At 46.6% G+C, this 22,819-nt stretch overlaps 7 protein-coding genes and 1 non-coding gene across 8 annotated transcripts; 6 read left to right on the forward strand and 2 right to left on the reverse strand.

Annotated features, from left to right (window-relative positions):
- Nucleotides 1–2,865: 2,865 nt before the first annotated feature.
- Nucleotides 2,866–4,968, reverse strand: BDV27DRAFT_78448 (major facilitator superfamily domain-containing protein). Its single transcript, XM_032077581.1, has 5 exons — nucleotides 4,844–4,968; nucleotides 4,678–4,785; nucleotides 4,566–4,619; nucleotides 4,046–4,507; nucleotides 2,866–3,985 (listed from the first exon to the last, which is right to left on the reverse strand). The coding sequence occupies exons 1-5, from the start codon at nucleotides 4,903–4,905 to the stop codon at nucleotides 3,052–3,054; spliced, it is 1,620 nt and encodes a 539-aa protein (XP_031920902.1). The 5' UTR covers nucleotides 4,906–4,968; the 3' UTR covers nucleotides 2,866–3,051.
- A 1,901-nt stretch (nucleotides 4,969–6,869) lies between these two features.
- BDV27DRAFT_150997 (general substrate transporter) lies at nucleotides 6,870–8,859 on the reverse strand (the record flags this gene model as incomplete). The annotated part of the gene is made up of 10 exons (XM_032071309.1): nucleotides 6,870–7,060; nucleotides 7,121–7,251; nucleotides 7,306–7,870; nucleotides 7,910–7,959; nucleotides 8,039–8,094; nucleotides 8,126–8,248; nucleotides 8,348–8,542; nucleotides 8,572–8,600; nucleotides 8,669–8,719; nucleotides 8,808–8,859. 10 exons carry the CDS (start codon nucleotides 8,857–8,859, stop codon nucleotides 6,870–6,872), a joined length of 1,443 nt encoding a protein of 480 aa, XP_031920903.1.
- A 294-nt stretch (nucleotides 8,860–9,153) lies between these two features.
- Nucleotides 9,154–11,378, forward strand: BDV27DRAFT_138640 (uncharacterized protein). The gene has a single exon (XM_032069281.1). The coding sequence runs from the start codon at nucleotides 9,656–9,658 to the stop codon at nucleotides 11,126–11,128; it is 1,473 nt and encodes a 490-aa protein (XP_031920904.1). The 5' UTR covers nucleotides 9,154–9,655; the 3' UTR covers nucleotides 11,129–11,378.
- Nucleotides 11,379–12,031: 653 nt separating this feature from the next.
- On the forward strand, nucleotides 12,032–13,012 carry BDV27DRAFT_78462 (class I SAM-dependent methyltransferase). Its single transcript, XM_032077582.1, has one exon. It carries the CDS (start codon nucleotides 12,054–12,056, stop codon nucleotides 12,807–12,809), a length of 756 nt encoding a protein of 251 aa, XP_031920905.1. The 5' UTR covers nucleotides 12,032–12,053; the 3' UTR covers nucleotides 12,810–13,012.
- Nucleotides 13,013–13,214: 202 nt separating this feature from the next.
- Nucleotides 13,215–14,660, forward strand: BDV27DRAFT_150999 (uncharacterized protein; the record flags this gene model as incomplete). The annotated part of the gene is made up of 4 exons (XM_032071310.1): nucleotides 13,215–13,509; nucleotides 13,590–14,007; nucleotides 14,182–14,256; nucleotides 14,345–14,660. The coding sequence occupies 4 exons, from the start codon at nucleotides 13,215–13,217 to the stop codon at nucleotides 14,658–14,660; spliced, it is 1,104 nt and encodes a 367-aa protein (XP_031920906.1).
- A 2,604-nt stretch (nucleotides 14,661–17,264) lies between these two features.
- On the forward strand, nucleotides 17,265–18,694 carry BDV27DRAFT_138644 (uncharacterized protein). Its single transcript, XM_032069282.1, has 2 exons — nucleotides 17,265–17,698; nucleotides 17,758–18,694. The coding sequence occupies exons 1-2, from the start codon at nucleotides 17,487–17,489 to the stop codon at nucleotides 18,542–18,544; spliced, it is 999 nt and encodes a 332-aa protein (XP_031920907.1). The 5' UTR covers nucleotides 17,265–17,486; the 3' UTR covers nucleotides 18,545–18,694.
- Nucleotides 18,695–18,719: 25 nt separating this feature from the next.
- Nucleotides 18,720–18,791, forward strand: BDV27DRAFT_t233. The gene has a single exon. It is a non-coding gene; the product is annotated as a tRNA-Arg (tRNA).
- A 458-nt stretch (nucleotides 18,792–19,249) lies between these two features.
- On the forward strand, nucleotides 19,250–20,616 carry BDV27DRAFT_138646 (aminoglycoside phosphotransferase family protein). Its single transcript, XM_032069283.1, has one exon. It carries the CDS (start codon nucleotides 19,442–19,444, stop codon nucleotides 20,474–20,476), a length of 1,035 nt encoding a protein of 344 aa, XP_031920908.1. The 5' UTR covers nucleotides 19,250–19,441; the 3' UTR covers nucleotides 20,477–20,616.
- The last annotated feature ends 2,203 nt before the right edge of the window (nucleotides 20,617–22,819 follow it).

Genomic DNA, 22,819 nt, shown 5'->3' on the forward strand with positions numbered 1-22,819 from the left:
GTGTAGTCGGGTTTGTAAAGTTGAGTGAGAGATATTAAAAATACGTGCTGCTTCGCGAATACTATTGATTTCTTGATTTTTTAAAGCAGATATAGCAAGCAGAATTCTTCCCTCTTGCTCAACTAGATTTCTTGAATTTTGACGCGCTTTTGGAGGCATGATTGGTGGTTGAAGTGGGTGAGGTTTTCCACCGTGGTCAAAATGCGTGGGGTGGCTATCCCGCTTGTGTGGCCATCCCGCTAGTGAAATACGTTAATATCAATTAATGTGAATAAATTCCGATGATTCCCCAAGTCTTCCAATATACTTCAGCCACAACCAATTGATTTTGATCATAGTTAATAGACTGATTTTCACCGCCAAGCTTGGGGTACGAGAAGGGATGCCATCATGTAGTCTTTCCCAGCGAGGTGTCCGATGTAACGGACGTTGCTTAACTAGGTAATAATTTTGAAGGTAATATGGACAACCATGACAACAACAACAATAAGGAATAGTAATAAATAATAATTAAAAGGAGCTTTAGAGGGCTTATATATTATTCCCTGTAGCAAATAAGCCTTCATCCTATCTGAAATGGGATTAAAAACGTCGACAAACTCTGAAGAACTATGGCATCCTCAATCACACTTGACAGAAAAGTGAAGAAACAAAATGGGCCCACTTTGTATAGGAACCTCATACAAATTCACTTCCCCCAGGAATTGCATTCGGACATGGGAACGTTTGGACGCATCTCCCTCTTCCAGTCGAGGTCGGTGGGATTATGGGAGGATGGGTCCCGACGAGCTGACGGGCTAAGAGACCAGCGGTGCTTAGTGAGGCCCGACCTACCATAAATAGGTGCCATAGGCGAGGTTTCTTATATCCCAGAGCTTTTCCTGAGAGGGCCTTTAGTGGTAACATGCCTAGTGGAGGGAAGTTTAGAGAACTATCAACCCTAACAACATGCATTTAGGGTGCTATAGCGATCTGTATTCTGATTGGTTGATGGTGCTGCATGTATTGAGTGGTCTTGTATGCTGCTTGTGTACCTTGCTATGGATATACTGTCTTGATCATTTAAAATGTATTCGGTCTAGTAGCGTCCTATGTGGTATAGATATATAGGTGCTCTGAGCAATACCACTACTTACAGAATTTATGTAGGTCCTTTGATGTATATATCTAGGTGCCTCAGCACTGGCAGCTCATATATTAGGCCTCTCTCCTTGACAACATGTTAACTGTCCACTACATGTACAGCCTTACTTCCCTGAAGGTGCAGTGGTGATAGGGTAAGCGATTAGACCCAATTAACTGGAAAGAACATTTGGACCCTACAAGGTGCGAGGCTATTTTGGAGTCACGCCCTGTGGGGGAGGATATAAACATTCACTACGATGTATGATACTCGCGCGTTACCACTGCCTTAGCATATTTCCTTGGTGTCTTGTATGTTAACTTTACTTTCAACGGCCCTTTAAGTGCTCATTTTAAGCTTAATTTCTACCAGATTGAGGAACGAATATCTATATCTGGACTAAGAGGTTTCATTTCGGGGCCATGGGGGCGTATGGCAGTCTTAACAAAAATGTACAGCATGTACTGGGAGCTGTTCAGCGTCAAGTATGTCAATGATAATTGGAAACATCCCCAAAAATACTATATTGCAATTGGTCGCGAGGGGGCTATAGTTGGTGATACATGGTACCAAATGGGTGCCCATTCGTTAACCAGTAGCATTGGAATGTCATACTCGGTGTTGGATGTATGGGCCCTAAAAGGAGTGAATAGTTTGATCGCCTGCCCTGTGTAAGCCGATTTGTTGCCCCTTTTGTTCGCGGTGCTCTGTTAGCTATCTTTCTCTCGGTCGCCATCGTTGGAAAGTACTCATTGTCCTCGACACCTTCAAGTTCGCACTTGCCATTCGGAGAATCAGCATCATATTCAGCACTATCGCCATCTTTGGGGTCACTTAAATCACTCCAGTTGACATCTTGAATAATGTAGCCCATATAATCTTCATCAGGATAGCCATCATCGGGCTTTTCTTCATCATCATGGAATGCCCAGGTAAGGTCGTGCTGAGGCTGTAACGTCTTCTTGGAATAGATACACTTGAAACATAACAGGTAGTGAGGACAACTTTCACACATATGGATGTTGCTAACTAATGCCTATTCCCCGACATTAAAAACATGAGGCTATTGTGACCCAGTGGTTGAATGATCAACACTTATCATAAGATATGCGAGGCAGAAGCCCCTGACAGCCCGCCTCACTGGTTTGATGTTTCATGCCAATGTGTAATTCCAGAAACTTCTATATTCGCTATTGTTGATTCGCCCACTAGGTGGAATATGGTAAGTTTCCAAGTGTTATAGATGAGGGAAGTATTGTTCGGGCTACGAAACCCTAACAACAAGCAGTCGCAACAACGTTCTACATCCAAAATCCCCCTCGTCCATAACACTTGGAAACCTAGCATATTCCATTTGTATGAAGGTTGCACGATGTATAAAATGTCTCCTTCTCCCTACCGACTGAACAAACAGTTGTTGGTAAGATTAGACCTCTCCAAAAAACAGATACTTACCCAAAGGTTAGGTGGTCAAACACTTCCATGGAATGAAGGTTTTAGCAGAATCGATTGTCAAGAAAGTCCAATAAGAAGGATCCAAGGCTCAACCTCTTCATGAAACCAGCAAAGTGACTCATGGACAGTGACACTACTGAGAAATGGAGCAGTATATCGAGCCTGGATCGAGATCTGGTGTCCAGTACCATAGAGAACTCGTTCACTTAGCTATTGAGATCAACAATCGATTACGTTTCCCACAGTAAGTTCAGGAGTAATTTAGTAATCTGGACATGAATTTGTGCCCTTCTGCATGCTAGAAATTCTTTCCTATATATATCCATACGCAGCTGCAGTCCTTCCGGACCAATATGTAATCGGACATGATATGTACACTCAACCCAATTAAGAGCGATATAAAGTGCCTTGGAAAAGGCTGAAACCAAAAAGCTGCCTGTTACCGGCAATGAAAAGAAAACGTGAAACCCCATTCAAGGAATCTCCGCAGTAGGCACCTTCTCTGCACTAGGCTCATCCTTCTCATCAACCTCATCTGAAGTCCACATAGATTCACACATGAAAGGGCTACGATGACGGATCTGAGGACCCTTCAGCACTAAAACAACAGGGACAACCGAAAGCGCGATACCGATAAAGCCTAACAACGAGCCGGCCCATCCAAAGCCGAGATTGGAGAACAGCTGAGGAGAAGCCAAGGGCAAGAAAGCACCGAACGAGTTACGTCCCAAGGAAGCAGCCGATAGAGCCGAGGCAGCGTATTTCTCATACGCGTCGGTCAGGTAGTTAACCACAGCCATGTAGATGGAGTAGATACCGATACCGGCAGCTGTGATACCGATGGTGGGCACAATCCAATGCACATCGGGCATACTGGCCCAACCATACCAGAACAGGCCAGCTGCGAAGAGCAAACTACCAGGAATGGCGGTGTAAAGACGAGCCTCGGGGATGGGCTTCCCCGGCTTTTCGGAGTTGCGCTTGGCTGAACCCAGATAGATCCAGTCCTGGAGCGGGTTGATGGCTGTACCGATGACCGCACCCACGGAGATAGCAAGTTGTACGAGACCAGTAGCCATAACACCCCAGCCATAGTTGGTGCTGTAAGTTTGGACAACACTGGAGAAGAATAGATACAAGATACCCCAGGCAAAACTGATCCAAAGTGTAAAAAAGATCACCACAGGTTCAGTCAAAAGCATGCGTGTAGGACGTTGAAAGGAGATTTGCAGAAGCTTGAGAGTGTTGACTTTGTCGAGCTCTGCTCGAGCGTAGACAGGTCGACCGGTTTCCTTCCGGATCTTTCGGGCCCGTTTCTTCAAGATCACATCCGGGCGGGTTTCGCTGAGGATCAGGTAGAATACGGGGATGAGGGCGGCATTATAGATAATCTGAATATAGAAAATCCTGCAAGACATACATAGTCAGGCATAGGTGTTTGATACATGAAGAGATGAGATAGCTTACCAACGCCAGGGGTCAGACTTGTGGATCTGCACAATGGCCGAACCGATGAATGGGCCCAGCGCAATACCTACAACACTGGTGAAGCCAAACAATGACATAGGCAGACTGCGAGCCTCCTCGCCCAACCAAACGTCACTAATGCTTCCTCCGACAATGTTAATGGAGACCGACGAGGCTCCGCCACCAAAGAAACGGGTGACTACCAGCGTAGCGAAGTTATTCGCGAATGCCGATGGGAATAGTGAAATCACCAGAATCACATAGGCCACAAAGTACCCAGGCATACGACCAGAAGACTCAGTGAGAGGCACAAAGATCAACGGCCAGAAGGCAGCGCCCATATTCCAGGACGTCGTTGCCCAGTAGAGGTTGGGAAAGGGGGAATTCTGAACATGGAACTTCTCTTCCATCCAGTCATTCCCAGAGCCATACGTTCCTGCCGGAAGTCCAGTCAATATGGAGCTGTTTGAGAAGTGGTCAGCGCTGATCCAATCAAAGGGAAGAGCGATGGAAATCTCACATGAAGCAGACGGTAACTGTTAGGAGCCATTTGTACTTGAGACTCCAGTTGAACCTAAGAAGGATCAGTAAGTACGAATACAACCATCATAAGAGACATAATGACTACATACGGGTTCTCAGGATCATTTGGACCGTTCCAAGTGTGGATTTCGATGTCCTTGCTGCTACGCAGTTCATCGGAGTCGACATCATTATCAAAGCCGAAGAAGCCCTTCAGCCTAGGACGGTGTCAGCCCGACCGTGATAAAACACACAACATATATTTAGGGTCCTAACCTGTCCAGAAAAGAATTACTGGACTGACTGTGCGGGGCGTTGTTGGCGGGTTGATTGACCATCGTAAGAGACAGTCAACAGAAAGGCGCTGGCGTCAGTGGATTTCGAACCAATCTGACCGTCTCATGAAAAGGGAATAGAAGAAGGAACAGGAAACTGAACCGCCGATGTCTACATTTGAAGAGCTGAAAACTCGTTCAGATGAGAAAGTTAATTCGGGGCGTTCCTAGACTGTACCTCCGAAAATTCCGTTTCGGCATGCCGAACAGACAAGTAAAAAGCATGAGAGCCGACTGAGTATTTCGTCATTATGGAGTACTCCGTACGGAACCCTCGGCCACTTTGATGGCAAATCCATTCTTGGGGCCGGTGAAGAGCTTCAAGCTCTGTGAAAGGTCAAAGCACTGGAAGACCCACGGGTATAGCTCCACAATGCCTTGGGTGGGGAACGACTAATGCAACGTTCTCGACGCATCTGCTAACTCCTGACGCAGTGCTTTTCGATATTTGACTCGGTACATCCAAGGAACCTCGTTTTCAGAACAACCACACCCCGGAGCATATTCGTGAAAACTGTAGTTAACCTTGCAATAGACCACTGGAAAACCTGAGCTTCCGGTTGGCTCTTTTATCCGAACGGTGGTCTATGACGAACTACATCTGCTATTGGCCTTGAAAGAGAACTTTTCTCGAAAACAAGCCCATCTGGTAGCATTTCCACTTTTCTGCCCCTTTTCTTTTACGTTTGCTAAGGCTTTCTAACAATTGCTACTATGAAAGGCATTGATCGCTCGTTGAGCTAGTGCATTGTTTCTATATTGATCCACCCACCATTCTAGGGTCGTAACCCTCTCTACACAGAAGATTGTAGCATAATTATTCTTCAATGTGGTCTTCTTCCTCCCTCATATAATAGCCGTAAATCTCTCACTTACATTCACGGTACCGCCGAAGATCTTCCGTCAGAGGCGCGATGTGGCAAATCGAACGGCAAACTCTAAAACCCTAACTCGGAATATCATCACTTGTTCAACTGATGCCCTTTTTTGATGGCATTTTCTGATTTTTATTCTCTGTGCCTTTTTCTTGATTACTTGTAATAAGTCACTCGTCCTTTGGTAAAGTAGGCGAAGGAAAATCTCAGAAAGTCTTTGTTATGGTACCTGACTATCTTTCCACTAGGATACTGTGTAATTATTCTAAATTGGATAGACGACTGAGGTGGGCCCTTGCATGGATTTAATTTGCACGGACCGCCCCACACCTGGCTTTCTTATGCCTTGAAAATGGGCTCTTAGGATAATCAATTATTAATTGAAGAAAGCACTGTGTAGCTTTTCTCTCTCTCTCTCTTTTTTTTTTTTTTTTTTTTTTTTCCTCGGAGCGATGGAATCCGACTGGTAGCCTGCGAAGTCTGTACAAGCTAGTTTTAGGTAGTATCTACGCCAACGTAAACGTTTTTCAGCATAATCACGCGTCGGATCAAGCTTATCTAGGCGTTAATTTACTCACATTGTTGTAGACTATACTGCAAACACTAAGTTTTCACTATTTTGGATACTAGGAGTAAAAAGAAAGTTCCAAACCCCCTTGGTCGATTGTAAGATGAGACATATGTCTCGAGGAGTTGACCCACAGCATTAGCTAGCCTGTAATTTCGAAAGCACCGGACAACAGCAGAAAGATAATGGAAACCACGATTGGGATAGTGTCGCGGAATCAACTTCCGTAGGCATTGTGTGGTTCGCCCTGAGATGTGGAGCCAAGCCTCCAGAGATGACATTATTGCAAGGGCATAGACTTTAAATCAGAACATATAAATTCAGGTTCATTGTTTGAAGATAACTCGTCTAGTATTTGGCTGCACTATTTCCCTTGTACAGCGTAGCTATGATCAGATGATTTGGATAACAAATGATTCGCTTACAGAATGTATCTCAACATGTATCTCACCATCGTACGTGTCAGGATTATTTCATCTACCCTCTCATCTTGAACGATACAACCAAGATTCCCACTATTTCACTTATTCCACATGTTCTACCATAAGACCACCGGCCTTCTTTGTCTTGACTTCCCCGATCATTTTCATCTTATGGTCTTCGTGCTCGATGTACTTTAACGGGGGTTTGGCAGAGATGGCGTCCGGATCCTTAATGACGATCAATGACGGGTTCGAACGGTAGTGTGCGTCGATATCTTCCAGGGTACGATTCGCTATAACAGATTCAAGATAAGTACTTCTTCGAAGAAAGAATAACTGTAAGGACAACGTACCCGTTTCTGGGTAAACGAAATAGATGGCTGGCAAAAAGGCGGCGTTGAACACTGTCCAAACAATCCAGAACTTCCAACCGATATTTTGGATTCTAATAGGAGTGATTTCCACGATGACGAAGTTCGTGATCCTAGGCAAATCAGCAGAATCCCTAGATCAGATTATATGGGGCCAAGAAGGTTACCAATTCGTTGCCGTCGCCACAGCAGCTCCCTTGTTCCGCATTTGGAGGGAGCTGAGCTTTGTAGGATAAAGCCACGGAATCTCGAGCATACCAAGACCAAAGAAAATGTAGAAGAGAAAGAAGAACACAGTAGAGGCGGAACCAAACCTATGTCCTTCGGCAGCACCAGCATTGGCCTCCGCATAACGCAGCAGGATCGTAATGATGAGGAACGCAAAGAACTGGCCGGCAGTAGACAGCATCATCAGACCATGGCGTCTCATCCTCTCGATCAGTCCTACTGCACAGCAGGTATAAATTAAATAGGTGATGGAATTAACCGCCGTAAGAAGGCGTGCCATCGAATTAGAAAGCCCGACAAAGTTCATACGGACAGTGGGTAGATAATAAGATATTATATTCACACCTTTAAATCGTTGCATGAGTTGTGTGCCGGTGCCGAGGATCAGCCGTCGCAGGGTTTTGGAGTCTGTGCTGTCAGTCTTCCTGCGTAGGAGAATGTCGCGCCATCGGATGGCATTTTCTCGCTCGTAGTAGATCGTGTATTCGATTTCATTTTTCTGTGCTACAACTTAGGGGTCATTGACGGGCTTGGCTTCGATACATGAAAGGATTTCGATGGCCTCTTTCTCGTATCCCATTTGCATGGGCCATCTGGGTTTAGGGTAGCACAGTGAGTAAATGACCCGAGACACATTTGTAGATCTGGACAGGGAAAGAGTAAGCAACGCACCCCGGGGACTCAGGAAGCCGTGGGACTGTTGCAAATAGAACGAATGTGAACATGAGCTGGAAAGCGATTCGGAAACCGTCCGGCCACCGCACCACCAGCAAATGAAAGACCGTAGTTGATCCAATTGACCATAGAAAGGCCAAGGATGTTCATGACCATTTCCAGGGAAACGAGCTTCCCTCTCCATTTGGGCGAGGAAGTCTCTGTTTGCTAGATTGGCGCTGTCGATGTATTGATCTCATTTCCGAAACTGGCCTCACCTCAGTCATTGAAACGGAATCGAAGTAAGAAACCAAACAATTCAAAAACATACCCGAGAATTACCCAACCAACGAATATCTGTGGAAGACTGTACGGCACGCACTTGAGAAGGGTACCGATCGCCATAAGGGTGGTTCCTAGTAGGATTGACTTCTTTCGAGGCGCTCCCAAGGCTGAAGGCCACGGTGCGCCGAAGAAACACCCAACATCGTAGATGGCAGTGACAGTGGAGGGCGTCTTGGTCTTGATCGTCCTACTAGATTGTGAACCACCAGAAAGTCCTCCGCAACCACAACGCCGCCTTTTCGAAGACAATTGTCAGTATCATATGCGGCCCTCTCAAGGGTCAGGCTCTTGGGAAAATCATACCGAAAAGACCTTGATCGTATCCAAACAAACTCATGTCTGTGGCACAGGCAGCTTGCTCAGTAAAACAAGGAGTTAGCCGTATAAGGGGCATATGAATCCAACAGAAAAGGAACTCACGGTAATCCAGAATGTTAGCCACCCCCTTTCAACCCAAAGTAGGGTTCTTTCTTGGAGTCCATTAAGGAAGCCATTGCGAGAAAAAAAGAAAATACAACTTGAATAGATAAACTCGAGAGAGATAGAAGAAGACTCCTCCTACTCATTCCTGCTACGCTGAGAGTGAGACGATTCGAATAAGACCGCTCTTTATGCAAGCTGGAAGAGACACTTGCGGCTGTAACTGATATACATGCATTTTATGTCATGCTCGGCCCGATCTTAGCATCACCGAAATCGGTAAAGCTAAATCAACACCCCACAGCGTCGTGCGACACTTGCGGGGTGAACGCATTGCTAATGTTGGGATTGAGTCTGGGGAACTACAACGCATGGTTTTGACAGCATGTTCCATGATCAAACAGGAAATTTATGGAATCCACGCCCGCCAGGTTGCAAAGATTCATTAGACTAATAAATCTTATCTTGCCGCCCCGGCAACACCTCTTTTGCCTTATCCACAAACCACTCCTCACCAGATCATCATCGTGAAAACGAGCAACTACCAGTCTTGGTCCCCTAGCGGGTTGTTGTTAATTCGATCCATAACTTAGGGCTAAAGCATATCCACAACAAGGAGGCGGTAAACAAAGGGTACATTTAATCGTCTTCAGCGTCACCTGATTTGCAACGTGAGGGGAATTTTCGTATTATAGCACCACACCCATCAAAATAAGATCTTGCATGATCAGCGATCCTTCTCATACTACAATAGCAGATTGATTGTGCTATTTTACCATTCTCATGTTCTTGGACCTTGTATCCTTGCAACTGCACTGCATGTGTGTTTGAACCGCAGCAACTCTCTGATTCTGCCAAGAAACCGGTGTCATGGCAAGGACAATTCCGCGTGTCTATACTGAGGCCGAGCGTCTGGAACAACAAAATCTTCGCCGGGAGAGAATTAGACAGGAAATAGCAAAGGAAAAAGTGGCTTACGCAAGAGCCTTGTCGTCATCCTGGCCGCTCGCATCTATCCCGCGAAGCTGGAAAACAGAACCCTACGCATGGGAGTACGAAAGTCTACAGGGCTCAATGGCTCCTGTCCCTGAAACAGGCTCAATTGCGCATGCTAACTCACCCTGCCAAGATTCGCAGGAATCTAGCCACGACAATCCGACACCGATAGACTCGCCCAAGTCAACAAGCATGATTGAAGCGCTGCCCCTTGAGCTTCTGGAACTAATTGTTCGAATTGCTCTGGACCTCGATGAACAACAGAAACCCACTGGCGCTCCCAAAGTTTGGGAGCCGTATCCCATCAATGATTCCTCCAAGGGAAAGCTTCCTCCAGGACGAATGGTCAGCCGGACTGCCTTGCCACTCATCCTTAGCTGCAGGACACTGCGCACCATCACCCATGCAATCATACTTTCACATGTTCAATTTTGGAGTCCCAACAACCGGCAAACGGATTGGCTGCTGACGTCTCTAGATAAAGGGAGTCTACTGTCTAGATTAAGGCATGTCGCTATTAATCTGGACGGCAACAGTAGTAATACTTGGGATGGCAAGGGCCAGACCTATGGGGATGATGAGTGCAGCTATCAACTCGTGGCAAATGGATCGGCACTTTTGGAACGTCTTCCTGATGACCTATCCAGTCTCTCTCTCACGACGCAAGATGACGGGGACTACTCATCCTACATTTACTTTGGGAGGATACATCCAGCTTTCCAACAAAGTCTGGCGAGGCTCCGCAATCTCCGCCATCTTGAGCTGGATTTCTACAACCAGTGGCTTTCTCTTAACTTGTGGTGCGCGAAACCTCCTGTCTCGATGACCTTTCTTGCCAAGGACGTGGCCCTTCCACCCCCAATGTTTCCCAACCTCCGGCACCTTTATCTGACCGGCTGCTTAAGCGAGAGTGTGACCTCAGAAGACGTCATAGTCGCGTTTTCTCAACAGCAGCTACCCTCCCTGCAGTCCTTGGTTATCGACCGTCTGCTCTATGAGGACGAGGGACCTCCAGTCTTTGTTCCTGAGGTCATCAAGCATATGAACCCTCTGAGGGAATTTAGTTGGCTGAATTACGATTTTGGGATAGAGATTCGACGCTCCCTGGGTGATCCACATGATCTTCCCATGAGGGAACACCTCGAGGCTCTAAAGCGCCATCATGGCGTAACACTGGAGCTGTTGACACTGAATTATAACGGGGAATGGGGGAGACCCGAGTATGATTTCACAGAGGACTATCTGAAAGATTTCATCAAAGCGATACCGACCTTGAACAAGGTCTATATCGATATCCCAGGTATTGGGGTTAAGATCACAGTGGGTCCGTCCACAATAGATGACTAGGCCTGTGGGAGTTCGGCAAACTCAGTTTTAAACGCCTTGGCCAAAGTCTTTGCAAATTCCTTCTTAGTGTCTAATACCTAAATCGTTCAAGCGGCGAAGCCATTCGTCCCGGCTCCGCCATCTAACACGCAACCCCTCCTTAACGATACTGGGCAGGTGTAGAATACTGCGGTGCAGTAATAGGACATATTCATCCACCCAGATGTTGTAAATTACTCAACTTGAAAGCATCGAACCAGCAGCGTGCTATCATTGATCCGTTTAGAATGATGCTAGCCAAGACTTTCTCGTTCGCTAAGTTATGCCTCGGTTATGGAATATCTATATGCATATCCTAGCAGACCAGGCGGGGAAAGTCGCTGATCTGCGGGGTTTTCCCGATAGAAACTAATAGCCACTTTATATCCAGTCTGTCTCAATCTTGATTAATTATTACGCAATAACAATACTAACAATCCCTTCCAGTACTTTTTCGTTAAAGATTTATAGCACCAACACAAAAACTAAATTGTGAAGTCTGTAATGCCCCAAATCTAAGGGATCGTCTGCAACATCACGCCGAACCCTAACTTGCCTCTAGCGCAAAAAGTATCCCGAAATGCCGATTAATCCTAAACCTATACGCAGCAGGGGACAAGAGACACGTACCGAGAATAAATGTTGTATCTCCAGAATGTGAACAATTAAATCAAGATGAAGTTTGGTTCAGATGTATATGCAATAGGAAAAGTGACAAGGGACACCTGTTAATTCGGAGAGCGCCGACAGAGCAATATAATCAGGCCATTATGCAGGAAAAGTGCCCGCTTTGCCAAGCACCCTTTTTTTCAGATCAGCAGTATTTACAAGTACCAGTAGCTCGAGTCTTTTGGAATTCGTCATATCCCAGCATCGACTGACCCTCGCCAGAAAGCCTCGATTAAAAATGCCAGTCCAAAAATACGACACCATCGGAGACTCCTACAATGACGTCGCCCAAATCACCACAGGCAAACTCCAACTAGCAGCCATACAATCCCTAATTGGCGACGTCAAAGGACTCACCATCCTCGAACTAGCCTGTGGGCCAGGATTCTATTGCCGAAAAGCCATCTCATGGGGTGCCCACCACGCCACGGGAATAGACATATCCCCAAGGATGATCGAAGCAGCACGCAGCAGCGCAAAAGGGGACAAGCGAATTGAATTCCACATTGCAGACTGCAGCCAGCCATTGAACATCAACGTGGGACAATTCGACGTCGTCCTGGCACCATGGTTACTAAACTACGCCCGAAACGAGCAAGAGCTTATAGGCATGTGGCGCAACATCTATAACAGCCTGAAGCCCGGTGGTAAAGTGATCGGGATTAGTCCGAACCTGGAGCTACTGGATGATGGTCCTGCGGCGTTTCCTCGGGAGCGGCGTTTCGGGCAGGATTTGGAAGTGCTGGGTGCGATTGAGGATGGGGGGTTGGAGGTTCGGGCGACTTTGTATACGTCCACGCCTTTTTCTTTTACTAATTATTATCTGCCGAGGGTGCTGTATGAGAGATCTTGTTTGTTGGCTGGTTTGCGTGGTTTTCGGTGGACGTCTTTTGCTGATGAGGCTCTTCTGGGTGATGTGGATTGGGATGCGTTTTTGACGTGTCCTCCTTTCTTGACTTTTACGGCTGTAAGGCCTTTGGATGTCTTGAAATGAGGCTGTTAACTGGCTCTTCTTTTTGGAAGGAGGAAGTATATGGTATCTGGATATCTGGTACATGTACTATAATTGCCATTATTATTATAGATGCACGTAACCCCGAGATCCTACTCCTCAAATAAGATCTCACGGATTTGAAATTTTTGTGGAGTCCGCAACAGGAAGCATTGCAGTCATCGGTGGATATATACGAACATCAGCTCTAAGAAAGGCTGAAAATGACTTCCCGTTTATCAACTCCGCGATAAACAAGTGGGGTCGACCTCGGCTTATAATCAACATCAACACTGTCAGCAATTAGGTAACCGAGAGACCTCACTTCTTCTCTGTACGTTCACGAAGAAGTAGCTGCCAGAACAGTATACTATAAAAAAAAAAGGGAAACCGACGCAGAGTATCAAAATGGCAGCGCCACCTCTCCCCTCCGCGCCTCAAGTGTCTTTGGGACAAAACGTTCTCCTTCAACCCCCACTTTCGCGATGCGGGCGTGGACCCGGTCTAATAATCATCCGCCCGTATAGCTATGCAGTATGTCAAGCAAAAAATACCAGTCTTGACCCGGAGCCCCTACAGAAATGGGCAGAGGAGAGTTATGCGGTGGTGCAGATCACGTTGGATCATGAGACGAGTGTGGATGAGAGCGGTGTTTTGGCGCTTGTGGAGAAAGGCATTGAAGCATTTGAGTCATCAAATGAGTGTGAGAAGAAGGATAGATTCGCCACACTAGGTATGAGGTAGTCTATTATTTTACGAGAAAGGCACGCTGATAGGATATAGTCTACGGTTCTCCCGCCGATTATGCGCCTGAGTTCGGAAATATTTTGGCCAATGTCATCACAGCCTTGAATAAAAAGCTTGCGGCTGCAGTCTGTTTCAGCTCCTGGAATATAAGTGAGCAATCGGTTCCTATTCTCTCACATATTCCTAGGAACCTCGAGTCTGCGGGTCCTGTAAAGAAGGAGAATGACACATTTTACTCATATGCGGATGTTTCTTCCGCCGGGTTTATCGTCCCCGGGCATGCTGACTTCAAAATCACGGCTGCCGGAGTCGCACACACACGATCCCTGACATTCCTGAAGAAACAGCTGAATGGACCGTACTTCGATCTTGAGAAGATCTGGGATGAGCACACATGGTACGAATTCGGGGATCGATCTGTAGAAAAGACCATGGCGACGATGGTGCAAGAGCCGTATGTCAACCATATCCCGACCGTGAGTCTCGCCTCTCCCCCCATATACACGACTATATCCTCAGACTGACGCAACAAGATGACGGGGGGAATCGGACGAGCACGATTGAGCAAGTTCTACCTGGAGAATTTCATTTTCAACAACCCCACCGACACCGCACTGGAACTCATCAGCCGGACGGTCGGCACGGACCGGATCGTCGATGAATTTATCTTTAGCCTGACACACAATAAGGAGATCGACTGGTTGTAAGTATAAACGCCATACCTTAGTACATACCGTCCATCATACCGCTCTGGTCGATGGCGTTATCCCGACCATAACTGACTGGAATAGACTACCCGGCATCCCACCAACTGGAAAAGCGCTCCGTATCCCATTTACTTCAGTTGTGAACATTCGTGGAGATCGTTTGTATCACGAACATATCGCGTGGGATCAGGCAACAGTGCTCATACAGCTGGGTCTGATGCCGGAATACCTTCCCTACCCGTATGCACTTCCCGGTGGACAGCTGCCTGGGCCCGGAAAGAGATTTGAGTATCGGGTGCCTGCTGCCGGAGTTGAGACGGCTATGAAGTTGCAGGATGAACATGCAGTGCCGTCAAATGGAATGTTTGAGTTTAAGGTGCGCGAGGTAGATGATAAATGATGCGATGATGGCGTGATACAGGGAGGGCAAATCGTGTAGATATTACAAAGCGAGTCGAAAGAGGGTCGAGGAGGCCAAAGCACATATCGGAGAATGGCGGAAAGATGTATATTACGTCGTAAATCTGATTTTAAGGAGGGTTCACTGGCCATCTGCCCTTTTTTGCTCAGACCGCTGGAACAGCGGAACAGAAATGGGAAGCTGTTGGGTTAAGCATCAGTCCCAGCGAATAGTACGCTATTCTCACCGCGTAAGCCCACGTGCATAACATAATCATTTCTCAATGTCAGAGTAATGAGTAATAATGGTCAACGCCTGCGTTTGCCCTCTTCCATATCTGTGGGAGTAATGGATCAACACGCTTCGAGTATACCCTGCGGCACTTTTAGCCCTAAAGCAACAAGGCAGAAGCGAAAAGAAAATTCAAGGCTTGAGATAAGAAACTCAAGATCCCACTATAGTGGAGAACCGTTGCCGGCTGCCTGGAGTAGGACCGGTACTCGACATGGACGGACGAAAATCTCAGGCAACAATATAACACTCAGCGAACCATTGGCTCTACGGAGTACAAGCATAAAGAACATCTCTTATTGCTTTATTCAGAGCCCACAGTATACGCAATCCCATGGCCACCAGATGGAGGTCAATAAACATGGTTACTTTGAGACCCACCTTCGCGATGTTACTTCCACAATCAGTATACCTAGAGAACCAACGAAGCCCCGAGAATATGAGTGATATTCATAGAGCACATGCATCCGTAAGGATTGAGCGGAATGGGTGAGAATACGTCTAGTGCCCCTCCACTACGCCTGTGAGAGAGTTCTGTGCCTCACCTTACAGAGACCGGGGGGATCTGATCGACATCTTTTTGTCCGTAACAGCTGGCCGCTGCATGAGTGGAGAATCCCTGAAGTTGGGTGTTGGTCTCAAGTCATTCCGTAGAAAATGACCGTACGAACCCCACGGAAGGGAGCAGCAAATACGCGTTCCAACGTCCAACTGGATGGTTTAGCACATAAACATCCTAGATGGTCACACGGGGAATTTCCAATGTTGCACCGGACATGGGCGGATATGACCGTATTTGTAAATGAAAACTCTTATTCCAGGCCCAGATCCAATGTGGCGCTCGGGCCATTCATGCCAGGTGAAACCCAGTCAGTCAATGACTGTCTATGAGCTTGGCCTCGGTGACAACAGACCACGCAGAGTTTTCTATACTGGCGTAAACTGTGTGGGCTTCCGTAGAAAAAGTCAGCAAGCAGGGAAGTGGAGCGTGCACATTATGTTCCAGAAGATGTCTTAGAAGTCTACGATGGCTCGGAGGCTCCGAATGACAAACAGGGTTACCTGACGGAGTAGACTAGCTCTTCTGAGTAGATTGTGGTTTCAAAAGAAAGTAAACCAGAAAAGGAACACACGTGGAACTAAAATAAAATCAAATGTCACGGATCGGGTGTCGACGAATTGGGGGAAATGTGATGCTGTAGGCAGACATAATACCAAAAAGTAGGGTTTGGTGAGGCTCGTGTCGGGGAGACTCAAGTGAACCACGGTAACAGATACTCCGAAGAAGTTTCAATCACAGAGGGCAGTAAGACAAAGAAGGGGCCAATACGGGTCACTAATTAAACTTGGCTGCTAAGCTTTTGTCCTCACTGTTATTGGAGCAGTTAATCCCTCAAACTGCCTCGCGGCCAATAGTGTTGATGCACTGCCTCAAAATTGATCCACTCTGGCGTTTGGGCCAAATTTAGCTGTTGCATTGCAGTTGTCAATGTCTGTCACCCATGCAACCTTCCGAAAGGCCTATAATTCAGCGAAGGGCACGGCATGTGTCTTCAGCCAATATCCTTGGGGCCTTACTAGTATCATGGTGAATATGCGCACGGGACGCGTCGGCTATGTAGTGAAATAGCAAGAATACAATAGACGAGTGGCGCAATCGGAGGCCAACATTGATCAGTATACGCGACCGGCTATCATTGCCTCTTCAAGCCCCTGAAAAGAAGCTTGCCGTGGGACATCGTTTTGGACCCTGAGCCAACGAGAGGCGCAGCCAATTGCTGATCCTGCGACAGATTACCACATTCCCCTATCATCTTTAACTCTTGAGCCTTAAGGTTTTCTTACAACTACAGGCAACCACCTTTGCATGACATGTCTTGCGGACAAAGGATGATCGCCAAACTCTCTCGTATCTCAGTGTAGATTTCTTTCCTAGATGAGGCTCTCCGAGAGGAAATAACAATGTAGCTAGAATCAAATCGCGAAAAAAAGATGATCAGCACTTCGGTAGTCTCATGGTGAGACGGGCTAACAGGCTACTCAGAAGAAATTTTTCTTGGTCTTTTTTTAGCCCGTTACTCAGCCTTGGATATCTGGACTCGATCGATCCATGCCCAGGAAATCATTGACCCACGAGTCTCACCTTGTCCAATCATATTGTACGCCAGTCCCTAGTCTTAATTAGTTTGGCTATTGGGCTCAGTTCTTTGCCTGAAGGTGTCAGTCGGCGATCGTCCAGTGTTGGCCATCGGATGTTCCCCAGATAGTTAGAGTGAGTCAAGGTTCTTAGTTTACTTAATGTATTAATAAATGCATATAAGCCTTGTTGGCCCCTCTTACCTTTATATAATGCCCGCTGACTCCCGCTTTTCTTCCTTTCCCTTGACGGTTGCCACTTCTGTACAAACTCTCGCCCAATTACAGAAGTAAATAATCACGACCAGTCACGCTTTCGCCCTAACCCTTAACTGCCACCTTCAACTTCCAACCTTCACTACTACACTCTTCCCGCCATCGACTACTACTTCTTTCACCATGTTGCTGCGTTTCCTGTCTCTGACAGGCGCGCTCTGTTTAAGCAGCTGTGCTGCGTTGTCTCTGCCCGAGCATAAGGTCGAACTGTCCGGGCTGGATCCTGAGTTTCGAAGCCGAATCATCTCCAACGCCCGTCCAACAAACGTGCCGACCGCTCTTTGTTCATTCTCAGATCCTGAATGTTCGAAAGACATTGATCTTCATTCCCATCTGGTGCGTTTGGACCCATGAAATTGGAAGCAGGATGAGGACGCCGTCGCTAACTCAGGCAGACCCTGGACTTCTCTACGGAAAATGGCACCCTCCTCGCCAACCATGACCCGATCTTCCCACCTACTTTCCCAATGCGATTTCATGCAGTCCGGCATTTCCAATCGGGCCGAGAGACGGTCGACTTGGCCTATGAGCTCGATGTCCGACCCATGCCGTCACGCCCAGACGAAGAACTCGGGGGCGTCTTCCTTTTGAAACTCAGACTGTTTGACCTACAAGGGCGGCCCGCCTCCGATCACCTCGTCACGATCACACTGACTCAAGACTCGGACGGAAACCTCCAAATCACTCAACTTGAGACCAACCCCATCCTCGGCCATCACCACCACGACGGACCACCATCATGGATGGCCCAATTAACCGCTAGCCTTCAGGCGATGAAGGACGCTGTCAAGGACTGCATGCACGGTCCGGGATCGAAGCATCCGACCGTGAGACCCCAGCATGGCCACATGCAACCTCCAGTCGACAAGCACCACACGATCGCTCCAGAGCATCACCGCTATCACCACAGGCCCGGCTACTGGGCCGGTCGGGAGAAGAACTTCGGGAGATTGATGCGCCCGGTCGTCATGCCCGCCCTTCTAGGTGTAATGGCCGGAGTGGTTGCGTGTATGGTTGGATTTATCATGGGCAAAATCATCATCTCAGTGTTTTACTGTGTTCGGGGTTGCAGGAAGCAGAACCAGAAGAAGGCTCAGACTGCTATTCCCCGGATAGTAGTGTTGGACAGCGCTCCCAGTGAAAAGGAGCGTTTGTTGGCGATGTGCGATGATCAGTGTTGACCATACATGATACGATCTCTTTACTCTCTTTACTTCCCTTTTTTTCTTTTCATATGTTCTTTTTCGTCGGATAGCATATATATACCCAATGTAACATAGACTTTTGATGACTACACTTTTTACACAATAACACTCGAACATAAGCCCATTAAGATCTTACCTTTCCAACAATCAAGGCCGGCTGGCCCAATGGCAAGGCGCTTGACTACGAATCAAGAGATTGCAGGTTCGATCCCTGCGTCGGTCAATATTTTTGATTTTTGAGCCCTGGTTTCGATCGATTTTTGTGCAGTGAAAAGTTCTTCACCTGGGTAGCTCCACTATCCGAACCAGCCCTACACCCGAGTGAGTGGATCCTACTTGGATCTATTTTGAGCGTTCGTCAACCGTTGAGGCGCCGTTATTGATATTTTCAAGGTCATTCATTTCCTTCGGTTGTAGAAATAATTTGAGTTATTATCTTAATGATCTCTATCTGGTCGTGGTGGACCGATGAAAAGGGCTGCTGGGAATGGGAACATCGCCGCTACTGCGACATTCCGTGAACGGAATCTGTATCTAGTGGCATATTACTCCGTACTACAACTATTCAAACAGAATAATCTTCAGGCATCTTTTTTCTTGTTCCTATCGTATGATTTCAATCTCGTAAACCTCTTCCTCTGTACATTGGTGCCTAGAATGGGAACTTGATGTCACTTACCCCTTTGGGACCCCGACGTCGTATACGAGAATCCATGTCCTCCACACCTGAATATATATAGTAAAGTAGAGACACTATACCTAAGGTACAACACAGCAACGTGACCACAGTACCCAATTAACAACCCAACCGAACCTCTATCCCCAAAGAAAAACCTACATAAAAAAAAGAACAAAAACAATCAATAACCAAAAATGCCACCACCACCAAACCCCATCCCCCTCCCAACCCTCGAAACCTTCACAAAAACCACCCTCCACCTACCCCAAGCAACCCTAACCCGCCACCCCAAAATCGAAGGCGACGATCATATGATCTTCACCATCACCGAATCCCCAAACCACCTACTCCGCGTGACAAAACCCCGCAAAGACCGGCCTTTAAACGGGACTCAAATGCAACAGTTTGACATCGCGATACGGGAACTCATCGCGGGTGAATACGTGGCTCGCGGGTTATCTGGGGATATCATACCTAGATCTGTCGGGCATGAAGTTCTCACTGGGGATGGGGTTTATGCTGTTTCTTTGGAGACAATGTTAGATGGGACTGGGTTGGTTCGAGGTGGGCTACGCCAGTATTTGAGTGAGAGGACGGTTGAGGGGTTGGTTGAATTGATGAGGGTTTTGAAGGAGGTTAATGTTTCTGGGTTGGAGGGGAGGTTGAGGGATCTTGGGATGGTTGGGTTTGAGGTTCCTTTTATTGAGTGGCCGGAGATTCGGGGGATGAGGGAGAGGGCAGTCGTTGCGTGGAGGAGGTTGGTTAGTAAGGGGCAGATTATGGGAGTTGATTTTGGAGTTAAGGATGAGGGTGAGTTTGAGGGGTTGGGCGAGAGGAAGACGGCGTTTATAGACCGCGTGAGGTATCCTGGTGAAGGGGTGTCGCGGCAGGTGCTCATTCATAATGATATTAAGGGTGAGCATATTCTTGTGGACTCCGATGGGCGGATTACTGGCATATTGGATTGGGCTGATGCGGGCGTTGGATATCCTGCGACCGATATTTCGGGGTTGGTGTTGACTGTTGGGATGCGGTTGGCTGTCAGAATTGCAAGGGAGGTTGAGTATAACGAGGATGAGGTTCTGCAGGGTCTGATGCAGGCCCGGTGTGAGTGTGTTTTGAGGTTGGATGATCGGTTGAATGGTGATGATGAGTTGACTCCGGTTGATCTGTTGAAGGGTCAGCTTGTTTTGTCGATGGAGGATTGTGAATATGTCGATTCTTTGTGAAATTCTAGAGAATTGGGAGTATGATATCGGGAGTATGTATATAGGATTGCTATGGTATAGAGCTTGTCGGGTTGAGACTGTAGATAGTAAATATATTGATCGAAACTAGATAGAACAACATGACAAATTATGGTTGACTGCGTATTAAGCTCATGTCCCAGATTTAATACGAGGAATCCACATAGAAGCATCTTCGTCAGTAGAGCACCACTGTGAAATCATCTGTCTAATATCTAGAGTGAGTCGTCTAAGACAAGTGCCTCAATGGTCGACTTGGAAGGATTCTTATAGTAATTGTTGGTAATTCTATTTACTAAATACATGCAGAACGAGGAAGAAAAGCTTTAAACAACAGATATAATGAATTACGAAATCTATCCAAGAACGACCTGACAGCCTTATCTTTACGAGGTAAGACGGAACGATGGTTTCTTTGATCATTGATAGCGAGATCTATGTAACTTCCCTATATAGAAACGATCGTTCAATATGCAGTAAGACATCGAAAACGGAATATGATCTGCAAGTTACAGCCCACGTCATGACCTACAAAGATATATGATGTATCTGAAGCCAAAATAAGGGCCATAGCATGCTATGCGTTGGCGTTATGTGTCATGGGCTGCAGCACACTAATTTTATATTTCTGACTGCAGGCTTCGTCAACAGGACAATGGAGATACGCGTAACCCATAAGCATATCCCAAGGCGTAGTCACACGCTGACGACAGTTGCATTTTAACTACAACGGCATTTAGACATAAAAGATTATTAGGTTGAGGCAACATTAACTCTGACATAGGGCGGTGATAGGGTACTGCTATGTAGCGACCATCAACAAATACTTTAAGCTTCATCTGCAAGGCCACCTCGCATCTGTCACTGCGAACTACAATTAGACATCAAAGTTGACCATGAACTGGTCGCTGCCTGACCGCTTATTTGTGGAAGAAATAACGGAGTTCGTATGAACTGATTGTCCAGCCCAGTTGCGCGAATATGTCGTCCGAGATGTATTATACCTCAACCTAGGAACTATAGTAACCTTATCTATTTATTATTTGATTGGGTCGGCCAGAACCAATACTAATAAATATGTATATTCTCTAGAAGAATAGCTATTGAAGATTTATTGATTTGTTTTGTACTAGTCTTCCTCGACTCTTCATGTTATAGGACAACCGTCAAGCTATAGGACCCTATCAATCCGAATGCCGAGTTTAAATCGAGATAAATCACTTGAACTTATAACCCATAAATATGGAATGTGCGGATCCCACTCTTAACTCCATGGGGGGAAAACTTAGAAATGTCGATCTATACCATTTTACGCACGTGGGAGTCTCTCCATCATTATCCGTCCTCATTGGTAGATTTAAGCCGGAATTCGTTTCCTCGGGAAAGCATTCCTGGAATCGGCATGATCTACTTGATCTATAGAAACGGGCGATATTTTGATTTGGAATACGGAGTCAACACGAATCAATTGGAAATCACAGACTTCGTCGAAGGTCTTGAAGGCCTCGAATTGGTTTAGAATATGCGCTGTCCGTGTTTCTGTGTCATTACATGCTAAGCTACTTCAAGAACTTAACTGTGTAGTATTGCCCAAGCAAGGGTTGCACCTTCGTTCATTAGTATCAAGGAGGCAGTGACTGAATTTAGCTCAGGACTGTGAATATATATCCCTTACGGTAAGAGGTTCCATGAAACTTCGCTTCTGTTTAGTTAATTATAGCTATTGTTACTTACTGTATGCAGGTCGGTATGACTTGCATGCGACAAGAAAAAGTTATGAATTTGCTTTCTGAACCGACCTTGGCCGGTGTCTAATCTACTCGGTCGCTTATCTTGACTGAGGTCTAGATTCATCATCACATGGATCTAATTTAGTATATGCACTAGGGGGAATTTTTGGTCGTTCTAATGAGGCCCGGCCGAGGAAAGCTCTGCGAGAACTGAGAAGTTAGAAGGTTGACAAACTTTCGGCTGCAGTTCGGTGACCACCTACCGGACTGTATCTCTTCATTTCTGGGTCTCTCTGGGCTAGTGTGGCTCATGCGAGGGCCGCATGACTTGAAAAGCTTGGGGTTCAATTCTATGACAGTGTGGCTGATCGGTGTTCTCCGTAATTAGGCTACAGGTTTTTTTCAGCTAGCATCGAGTCAAGGATGACATTATTTCTACAATCGATAATTCATGACCAAGGTTAGTTCTTGATTGTGAATAAACTGTGACGTTTACTCGGACTTTGTCCGGCTTTCCTTAGGGCTGCGGGAAGGGGCAGCTGCACCGCCACAGTTCGTTCGAATCTCTTTTTTCTTTTCTTTTCTTTTTTTTTTT

This window comes from Aspergillus caelatus (assembly GCF_009193585.1).
Source record: "Aspergillus caelatus strain CBS 763.97 unplaced genomic scaffold BDV27scaffold_396, whole genome shotgun sequence".
NCBI classification, from domain to species: Eukaryota; Fungi; Ascomycota; class Eurotiomycetes; order Eurotiales; family Aspergillaceae; genus Aspergillus; species Aspergillus caelatus.